At 42.7% G+C, this 10,571-nt stretch overlaps 1 protein-coding gene across 1 annotated transcript; it reads right to left on the bottom strand.

The window, feature by feature from the left end:
* Positions 1-6,938: 6,938 nt before the first annotated feature.
* LOC143553174 (GDT1-like protein 4) lies at positions 6,939-10,349 on the bottom strand. Its single transcript, XM_077043214.1, has 7 exons — positions 10,182-10,349; positions 9,057-9,155; positions 8,372-8,444; positions 8,135-8,220; positions 7,977-8,060; positions 7,225-7,284; positions 6,939-7,142 (listed from the first exon to the last, which is right to left on the bottom strand). The coding sequence occupies exons 1-7, from the start codon at positions 10,332-10,334 to the stop codon at positions 6,951-6,953; spliced, it is 747 nt and encodes a 248-aa protein (XP_076899329.1). The 5' UTR covers positions 10,335-10,349; the 3' UTR covers positions 6,939-6,950.
* Between the last annotated feature and the right edge of the window lie 222 nt (positions 10,350-10,571).

The raw sequence follows: 10,571 nt of genomic DNA, 5'->3' as shown, positions 1-10,571 counted from the left end.
ACTGAGTCAGATAATGAAGAGGTGGCGGGGAACCCCGGTGGTGAGAAGACCACTGCTCCGGAGGCTACGACTGTTACCTCCGGAGAACCAATGACGACGACGGTGGCCGGCATCAAGAGACCGGCTCCATCGGATTCGTCCCCGCCCGTCCGTACGTTCAAGCTCAAGAAAACCCGTAAGTACAAACATCTTTATTTTTGTAGATTTCACTTTATAAATTTATTGAAACACTTATCTTCTTGTGCGTGCGTGGATGTTGACGCATTCCAGGGTGGAGTGGCGAGTAGTACCTCTCCGCCGATGACGGTAGGCTTGGTCAGCCTACCTGAGGCGTCGACCCAGGCGCCTGCGCCTGCTCCCGCTGGTTCAGTTGCTCACTCTGAGCCGACTGTTCCAGCCGAGTTGACGTCACCGCCGGCCGTGAGTGCGATTTTTACAGCATCCTTCACCGAGCCGGCGGTTACGATTGCTGCGGATTCTGCGGCAGCGACTGCGGCGGCTGCCACCATGCCCCCGCCACCGGCACCGACGGCCGGCCCATCAGGTACGCATGGGAGTACTCGCCAATCTTTGCCACCTTCCCATCTGCCTGACCTTTTGGATGGGTTTCCTTTGGGTTCAGGTGATGGGTTCGGCGGCTATCGGCCTGTTATAGACCCTACAGGTGCGTAGGGTTCCTTTGGCCCTTTTTCACTTTTATTTTTTATCATCTTTTTCCTAACTGCTTTTTTTGTTTTTTGCAGTGTCGGATTCCAATGAAGTGTATGTTCCGCGATGGAACATACGCCGAGGAACAACCCTTCGTACCCCTGTGGAGTGCGTGGAATGGGCTCGCCACGCTGCTCCCCATGGTGCGTTGGGGGAAGCCATGGCTAGCTACCAGGAGGGTAGGCTAACCAATGAGCTTCGGGTTCTCCAGGCCCGGATGCAGCCGCGCGTCGAGCTGCTTTGTCGTGAAAACGACAAGTTGAAAGCAGCTCGCGCCAAGGATGTATCTCAAGCGCGGGCTCTTCGGGAGGAGAACCAACAGTTGGCCGCAGCTGCTGCGGAGAAGGAGAAGGCCTTCAAGGCCCTCGAGGTTGAGGTTCAAGCGCGACTCGAGGCCCGCTCCAAGGCTGCCCAAGCTGTTAACGAACAGCTTCGGCTGGCTAAGGAGACTGCGAGGAACGCAACCGAGAGGGCCACCAAGGCTGAAGCCGTTGCTGAGCCTTTACGCGTGGAGAACGAGGAGCTCAAGGCCAAATTAGAGGCTCTCCAACGTGCTCATGATGCCTTGGCGATGGAAGATGCCAAGAAGCTCCAGGAGATCTTGGACCAGAGGGGCGTGCTTGACCATACCGAGCGGAAGCTTAAGGGCGTCGAAGAGGCTGCCGCAAAGGAAGTGCTACTTGCCAACCTTAACAAAAGCGAAGCCGAACGCGCCTGCACCCAAGCTCAAGCCGCCCTTAAAGAAGCTCTGGTTGCCAAGGAATGGCTTCTTCGAGAAGCGTTGTCTCAGGTATGTTTTACGTCTTCACGCTTTCCTTTGTACATAGAAAAGGTGTTTGACACTTGTATTTTTTTTGTAGGTTGTGCATCGGGTCTTCTCAGAGACTACTTACGATGATGCCATGAGCGCAGCCCTCAACGCTTCTCATGAGGATGGGGAAAAGGCCGGCTTCCTGCTTGGTCTAGGGTTCTTTGAGAGAGGCTTCCCGCCTTCCAACTTCCCTTTGTTCGATGTGGACACCGAAGCTGCATATGACCAAGCGGTGAACCAATATGCCGCCTTCCCGCATCCGGTGGTGGAGAAGGTGAAGGAAGTCGCTGCTGCTGATGATGGACTTGCTATCCTCAAGGCTTTCCTTGAACCGCCACGCTCTATTGATGGGGCGGGTCCAAGTGGAAGTGGTCCTGAAGCTTGATTCTGAAGATCCCTTCCCGCTGCTAGGATAGACTAGATTTTGTTTTGTAGGCGGGTAGTTACCCGGCCATTCTTGTAATATATCTTGTGAAATACAAATCCTTTTGCGTATAAGATTGTTATTTCCTTCTCTGGGTTCCTTGCTTTATAAACTTATGACTTGCATACTTAGTTTAAATTAGCAATTTTCCAAGTGTTTAGAATAAGTTAACCTGTTGAACGTGGTTGATAATGGGTTAAAGTTTTGCTTCCTCTTTCGTGATTGTGCGGGTAGAACCGTCACTTGCACTTAGTAGGATGGCTAAACTTTAACCTTCATCTGACCTGCGTGTAGGTTTTCCTCATCTTTTGAGGATAAGTTAACCTTTGAACGTGGTTGATAATAGGTGTGAAGTTTTGCTTCCTCTTTCGTGATTGTGCGGGTGGAACCGTCACTTGCACTTAGTAGGATGGCAAAACTTTACCCTTATCTGACCTGCGTGTAGGTTTTCCTCATCCTTTGAGGATAAGTTAACCTTTGAACGTGGTTGATAATAGGTGTGAAGTTTTGCTTCCTCTTTCGTGATTGTGCGGGTGGAACCGTCACTTGCACTTAGTAGGATGGCAAAACTTTACCCTTATCTGACCTGCGTGTAGGTTTTCCTCATCCTTTTAAGAATTTTGTTTTGAACCGTTCGACGCGCGGTTGTCGATAGGTTAGTGTTCAGTTTCCTTTCATGATTCATGCGGATAGACCGGCACTTTCATTTAATGGGATAATTGAACTCTTCCCCTTCAACTGACCTGCGTGAAGGTTTTGTCCTGTTATTGGGTTTGTGCGGGTAGGACCGCCTTCCCACGCAACGACTTCACGTAATTATGCGGTGAAAGCCGGCATATTAGTGTTCAGAAAAGTAAAATCATCAGCTTCGATGTTCTAAAGAGAATCATTTCCATTAGAAGTGGCTCTTGGCCTTTTCTTTATAAATTGGAATTGATTTACATGCAAACTGTGTAAATGAGCTCCCTTCCATGTTGGGATGGGAGTGCCATCGAGCCGATACGCACCTGGTTCGGGATCTCGTTCTTTACGCAGCATGTAGTCTCGACATTGAAGCTGGAATTTTTATTCGTGTTTTCCCCAGCTGAGGTTCTACACGCACCCGCCTGCTCAGCCTTTATTGCGCCACGAGGTGCGCGAGCGTCCCATCTCTGACAAATGCTTCGACCATGTCTTTTACGTCTATGCATTCTTCAGTGTTGTGGCCTTTTGTCTTGTGAAAGTCACAGTATTTGCTCCGATCAGCATCATGACGATGTCGGATTATTGGAGGCTTTGGCCACGGGAGCTCTTCAGTGGCGAATATCTCAGTGACGCTTTTGGTGAGTGGCGTCCATCTGGAGTTCCGGTGCGGCTGTACATTATCCCTTCCGCCCAATCGATGTTGCAAGCCGGATGAGGTGTCAAAGTTTACCCTTGACTGCCAAATGCCTAGCTTCCGCTTTTTATTTAGTCGGGCGGTGAGGACGTTGTCTTCTCTCATCTTCTGAGTGTAGAGGTTTGTGCTCTGTGGGAGATCTCTACCCAGTTGCTTCTCCGTTTTCGCATAGCGTTTTGCTGCTGTCATGATGGCATCCCATGTGGACGGCATGCCATCTTTACCCGTTAGGGTGCGGATGAGCTCTGGGTCATGCGCGCCCTGGATGAAGGCAGCGCGAACAAGATCTTCGCTGATATTGCCCAAACTTAGCTTCTTTGAGTTGAAGCGAGTGATGAAGTTTGGCAGAGATTCATCTTCTTCTCGTATGCATTTGAGGATTGTCCATTGCTCCTCGGTATACTTCCGTTGCTGACTGAAGTGTTGGCTAAACTTCTGCTGGAAGTCTGCCCAGTCGTAGATGTGGTTGACCGGTAGACGATAAAACCAAGCTCTAGCAGCCCCAACAAGCGTCATTTGGAACATGTAACACCACGTGGGTTCCGTCCAATTGCTGACGGTTGCCCCCGCTTTGAACCTGTTCAAATGATCGTCTGGATCAGATATACCGTCATATGTGCCTATGTTAGGCATTTGTTTGACACTCTTTGGGGCGATTGCCTCCGCAATGTCCCTTGCAAATTTGGACGTTCCCGCATTTGCAACGTTTGGTCTGAACGTTTTGGAGAAGTCTCGTGGACTTCCACCTGTGCTTTTTGGTTTGAAGGCTTGTCCAAAATGCCTTATCGGTTGGGATTCCATTTCCTTACGCTTCCCTTTTGCCCTATGGCGAGGGTTCGCGTCGGAGTCGGATTCCTCCGAGTCATCCTCCCAGTATTCGAATTCGTCGGCCTGTTGTACGGAACGCAAGCGTTCGTCCAACTCAGCCTGGAATTCCTTTTGTCGTGCCTCCGCCCATGCCTTAACTTCATCGAGAGTTTGGCGGGGGAGTCTTCGTTTCTCAAACTGGGTATCAGTGGATCCCAGTAGGCGGTCATTTACTGCACTTGCCCCAGCTTGAGTAACTGGGGTAGTGTTTGTAAAATTTACTTCACTTGCCCCGGCTTGGGTAACCGGGGTAGTGTTTGTAAAAACTGTGTTGCCGGTATTCCCCCCAGTAGCTGGGGTTGTGGTTACCGGAATTTCTCTAACCATCTTAGAAGTTTGAAAAAACTGGAGAAAAATAAAGTTCTAGCTTTATGCACGGATGGCGCCAATGAAGAAACACTAACCGGACCCCGGGCAGATTACTGGTAACCTGGGGGTTAGATAGATGTTTCCCACGAGGGGTTAGACCCTGAGAAGATGGTTCTTCTGATAACCTGCAAAATAGACACCGTGAGCTTGTCACTGAGAAGGGGGGGGGGGGGGTTCCTCCTTGTGACCACCCTCCGGCGTGAGAATCAGACTAGATTGCTCTTTAAATATAAATGTATATTAAGAGATTACTAGAGCAGATATCAGGTATAATATGATGATATAAGATGATGAAATGATGGTCATACCATTTGTGGTATTTATAGCCGAAGGTAGGTTTCCAAGGAGGTGTGGCCGGCTGCAACAGTGTTCCTGTTCCACCAACAGTGGCCTATGCACGTGCCCTGCTGGTAGTTGGTGGGTAGGCAGCGGCTGATAGTGACCAGGCCTGCTGTGTACTATTCCTTTTCCACCAACTGCCGGCTACGCACGTGGTATGGCAGTAGTTGGTGAGTAGGCAGCGGCTAATAGTGATACAGTACAGGAGCATGCTGCTCGCCATACTGTGTCAGTAAGCTGTCGTATCTTTAGTCAGATCTTTTTCCCATACCTCGTCAGGTACAGTACAGAAGATCTTCCTGTATCGTACGGACTGGCTTATTTGGGCGAGAGTATTCCCCCTCCCGCCCTTGTGCGGGATAGCTCCCGGCTTCGCTCATTCCTTCAGGTGACACTGAGTGATTGAGAGCTAAGTGCCTTGTGCGTGTAGCCTTGCTGCGCGGGTGGCCTTCCCTGATGGCTTGTATCCGAGGCTGCGGGGACAGGCGGAGTCCTTCACCATCGGGAGGCATTTCCTGCGGGACCAGCTTGCGTACTGCGCGTAAGGACGTCACGTCTCTGAGCATGGTTGGTCCTGCGGATCCAGTTGGTTTCTGCGCAGACGTCCCTGTTCAAGGTGAGTCTTGCGGGTCCAACTGGGCTCTGCTGGGACCTACCTCTTCACCTTCGATAAAAGAACCAAAAGATATATGGTTGTGGTTAATCACAATCTTTCTTTGGTGTTGGATATTCATCAAGCAAGTTAATGGTGGTTGTGGTTGTATCTACAACTAAGAATCTGGATATGTAACAACATTTCGGTCTAAGGGAAATGTCGAGCATTAACAAAACTCGATGCAAGAAATGCAGTGGCCTTTTAAGTTTGATTCAAAGACGAGCTTGGAAAACAATATAAATACACATTACAAGGTGGTAAAATATGATTCAACTTGGGGTCAAGCAACAATGTCGAATGATGGAAATATTTGGAATTTATCATAAATGCAGTTCGGGATAGAATAATAAGTTTGTGATTCAGTATTGTACGTCTTTCAACCACCCCTGCTTGACGAAGAGCATCCAAGATACTCTTCAAATGCGACATGTGTAAATAGCATGACCCTTGGACACAAAAATTACAAGTCGATAACATGATCACCTGTAGCTGATATTGATTAATCGTAAAGAACTGAGTTCGCCTACACTCAAGAATCGGGCACAATCTTCTTATCAACATTCGACCATTAACATGGTCTATGATAAAGATTAATACAAACCAAAATCTAACCTAGTGGATTTCTTTGTTTGTCTTAGGTTGTTAGTAGCATATATCTTTTTTAACCCCACAACATTATGTGTTGTGTGCCTAAATTTTCAAAGTAAAACTCTTTTTAAGACCAGAAATGGAGATTGTTTCCTTAAGACAAGTTGTCTTGCATATATTAATAAGAATCATGCAAGTATACCAGATTGCCTTGCATGTGTACAATTGCTTCACACTACATTACTAATTTATATATTAATAAGAATCATATAAGTATACTAATTAAGGGTCAGTCTAAACATATGAACTGTATAGTCCATACGGGCTGTATGACACAAAGATAATGACCGAAAATAATAACCATATGGAAGGCAAATCATATGGCACATATGATTTTGACTGATATGACTCGTAAGAGTCGTTACAGCCCGTATAACCATATTCCGTCCTATCACACATCTTGTATGATATGATGTGACAGCCTTGATGGTCTACACTACGGACTACGGATGTGATATTTCTATATCACCCCCCTTAATTATATCAAAAATTACAAGTGTTTAAAACCAAATTGATTGAACTGAAAACCATATCAGGCATCAGTTCAGAACATGCCACTCGAGGTTGAATCAGTCGGTAATGTATGGGGCTGTTCAACCATGAACCGTGTTAGAACCTACCATCAGGTTGTTATATTTAACAATCCCGACAAAGTTGTCACGGTCTAGTAAAAAATGGTATGCCCACTCGGTGAAATAGGGTATTTTCGTGATTTTCTCTTAACATAACGTTTTACAAACAATAAAATTGGTTATTGCAGGGGAGGGTAGAAATAAGATGATACACAAAAACCAAGAAAGAGTAACCCTCCAACTGTTGCAACTGTGCGTTGTGATATTTTAGAGGCCAAAATGCTTCCCCCAATTACTGCTACAGATGTACAGATAGTGTGACCTATTACAGCCCCAACAGCAACCCCTACTGCATTTTTATGTGTTGCTAACTGCAAATCCAAGGGTACTTATGTCAAGTCCATATACAAACATTAAAGAAGAAAGGATAATAAATTTACAAGAAAATCTTACAGCAATTGTTGCTATCTGGCTTCTATCCCCCCACTCTGCTAAAAATGTCAAAATAAATGACTGCAAAACAAGAAAAACCCATTAAAATGGCAAATTGGTCATTTTTAAAATTTAACATTTGAACGGTTGAGTTTAGCTTCAGGATAAAAAATAAAAGCAAACAGTAAAATCAGGGACTTTTTTTGTAACTAGTTTCTAGGGATGATACCCGTAATTATTCCCATACCACAGGGGACGATAATGTAATTGACTCTAAATGCAATATTAAAAACTTATAATTTATTTTAGTACCTGTAAAATGAACCTAGGATTGACATATGATTCTATTCTTTTAATACTCTTTTATGATTCATATCAAATAAATTTAATGCTATAGGTTTGTTTTTTTTCGCTTTTAAAATAGGGATAATTTCATATACCCCTCTCAAACCATAAAAATATCGATTTCCCCCACAAAAATCATAACATCAAATGTACTCATTTTCATATTTATGACATAAATAGCATTTCCTTGTGTAAATAGGTTGTAACACATGTAAGGAAAAAAAGAAGAGGATAATGGTCATATTATAAATCGTATTTAATGGAATAAATACAAATGCAATTTCAAATGTTTTAATGAGTACTTTTGTATCAACTTTTTTGGTTGGGTAAACATGGTATTTTGGCAAGTTTTTAACTTCTGTGCATCTTCAACAAAATGATGTAACATTAATATAAACAATACTCGTCAACCAATAGATTGAAAATACCTCCAAAAAAATAGGCGTGCAGAATCTAGAAAAGAATCTGCGGACAGCCGTCTTTCCTTGTCCAGACTCAAGTTTTTCTTCAACCTGTAATGGTTTAGTCAACTTAGTCAATAAAAATACATATTTTTTTCAAAAAGAAAACGAATAAAAAAACATACTTCTTCCATCTCCTTCTTCTGAGATGCTTTTGAATTTGATCTCCAAGCAATATAGAGCAAACGCAAACCAAAAAAGGCATACAGAACTGCATTATGAAAACAACTATTTAACTGTAGGTCAATCTTCATATTTTTATATTAAAACTGAATATGATACTATGATAGCAAACATTTGTGCTCTTAACATGTATTTATGTATAATAATCAACATTTAAGCACAAAAGGTGAGTTACATGCCTGTAGCAGCACTGTTTGTGTGCTTCCTCGATATCAAATTTGGAACAATCCTACCAAGTCCTGTAGAAAGTATCTGCATACCAAAATAAACCTCTGAAACACAAAAAACCTTTTGAAAAGGGGTTCAAGAAAAAAATATCAAAAACACAACTAAGCTTGTAAATGAACCGAACGTTAAGTGAAAAACTCATGAACCATTCAGCAGGAAGCTCGTTAATTTAAGTACTAATATAATCAAAATATTAGTTAAGTGAAAAACACAAAAAACCTTTTGTGTTCATGTAGTTAAACGAGCGAACATGAGCACAAATCTCTTCGTTTATTTATGTCCGTGAACATTCGTTTACGTTTTTACGTTCATTCACTTAAATTCGTTTATACTCTTGTTTACATTCATTTATGGCCGTTTACAACTTAGTCTACTTTTAAACACTTTCCAATATAGTGTTTTTCACATTACTTAGCTCAGTTATGTTTGTTCGTGGACGTTCATGAACCGTTCGTTTATATTGTTAATCAACGAACATAAACGAACACGAACAAGAAAACCCCGCTCATATAGTTGTTCGTGTTCGATCATTTGTTCAATAAAAAGTTAAACGAACAAACACGAACATGCTTTGTTCATGTTCATTCGGTTCGTTTACAAGCCTAAACACAACCAAACACGAAGGGATAAATGTACCGTCATCACAAACAGCGCACTGAGGGCACCAGACAAAACAATTGACTTTGGATGTCGCATTGCCATAAGAGCTGCTATAATAAAAGTCTCGTCTCCAATCTACATGAAATCAATAAATGAAGAACTGAGTTATGGATTTTGGGAAGGGAAAAACATCATAGAATTAGACCCATAAATATTCAACAAGGAATCATACATCTAAGCTACAAATTAAATTTTAGCTAGCAAGAGGCCTTTGACGCGATAGTAAAAGTGCCAAGGAGGCAAAACATGCGGGTGAGTAATGGGTCAAATTGAGTTTACGGTCAAAACAAGTAAATTTCTGGTATGGGTTGTAATGGGTGTGTGGTTGCCCCAAAACTCCTTTTATCCATAAATTTTAGTTTTTTATAAATAGTTATATAATTACAAATACTAGGAGTGTGCATGGGTCGAGTTTGGGCTCAAGCCGAACTAAAAACTCGGTTCTTTTTAACACAATTCGTTTTCAAGATGGGTTAGACTGTTAGATTTTCCATTTAGCCTATGTTAAGCTCTTTCTTTTGACCGACTAACTCACACACCCTCTAAATTACAGATGAAAACAGAGATTGGACGATTAGATATCAGATGGATGATCCATTGGTTAAAAATGGGCCCAGTCACTTGCGCCACCGTCACTGACATATCCGGCTACAAATATCTGTGCAAATGGTACAAGCGTATGCTGCTAATTGTTGTATGGTTTGTGTAGAAGTGACAAAGATGGGGTAAAGAGTCTGGCGTGTCTATACGTGGAACGATAGAAAGCATCTGATACCTAATCACTCGATCCTCTCATTCTCCGTTTAAATCTGTAATCCAATCCTAAGGAGAACCGATGTTAGGCATGTTCAACATAACCTAATTTTTATAAAGCTAGTGTATTAGATTTGACCAATTAGAGATAAAACATAACCCGAAAACGACCCATTCATAAGTAAATGTGTTGAAATTGCCACCTAAATCTAGTATATAGGTGTGTTTGCATTCAGTTTTAAAACAAAAAATATTGTCACCTATAACATGCATTAAAATGCATCTTTGCCTTGTACAAACAATAATCTTCCGCGTTTAGTATTAAAAACATGAGAAAAGAACACGTACCTCACTAACAAGGATCATTGAAAAACTAGCAAAAAATGCATCAAAAATTCCAAGACCAGAATCCAAATTCAGTACAGCTTTGGGATCAATCTTGTCACCTATAACATTGTTTTTTAGTTTCTCCACAACAACCTGTCCAAAATATCCAATCATTAAGATGTAATAGGCAAAAAAAAATATAAAATATGTCAATGTGCAATATATCCTAGCATATTTCTAATCCAATCTATACCAAATCCAACAATTACATATGACTTAAATTTCTTAAAAGAGTTTATTAATTTGGTATCGATCCCAATAATAGAAAACTTGAGCTTCCTACTCATCCCTTGTAAAATAAGACATATTAAAAAGAGTGTTTGGATTTGCTTGTCTGATTATATTTATTTG

Source organism: Bidens hawaiensis, unplaced genomic scaffold (assembly GCF_021521415.1).
Source record: "Bidens hawaiensis isolate Kalapana, Puna unplaced genomic scaffold, B.hawaiensis_p1.1 tig00017157_1, whole genome shotgun sequence".
In the NCBI taxonomy this organism is placed as follows: domain Eukaryota; kingdom Viridiplantae; phylum Streptophyta; class Magnoliopsida; order Asterales; family Asteraceae; genus Bidens; species Bidens hawaiensis.
This window is presented reverse-complemented; position numbering and strand designations above follow the sequence as displayed.

What these genes read in the sequence shown, in the direction of transcription:
- LOC143553174 (XM_077043214.1), bottom strand. Translation starts at nt 10,334, where the DNA reads ATGATTGGATATTTTGGACAGGTTGTTGTGGAGAAACTAAAAAACAAT. An exon ending in CAATGATCCTTGTTAGTGAG is followed by an intron (nt 9,156 to 10,181) that starts GTACGTGTTCTT and finishes GATTTCATGTAG; the next exon opens with ATTGGAGACGAGACTTTTAT. An exon ending in GCCAGATAGCAACAATTGCT is followed by an intron (nt 7,143 to 7,224) that starts GTAAGATTTTCT and finishes TTGGATTTGCAG; the next exon opens with TTAGCAACACATAAAAATGC.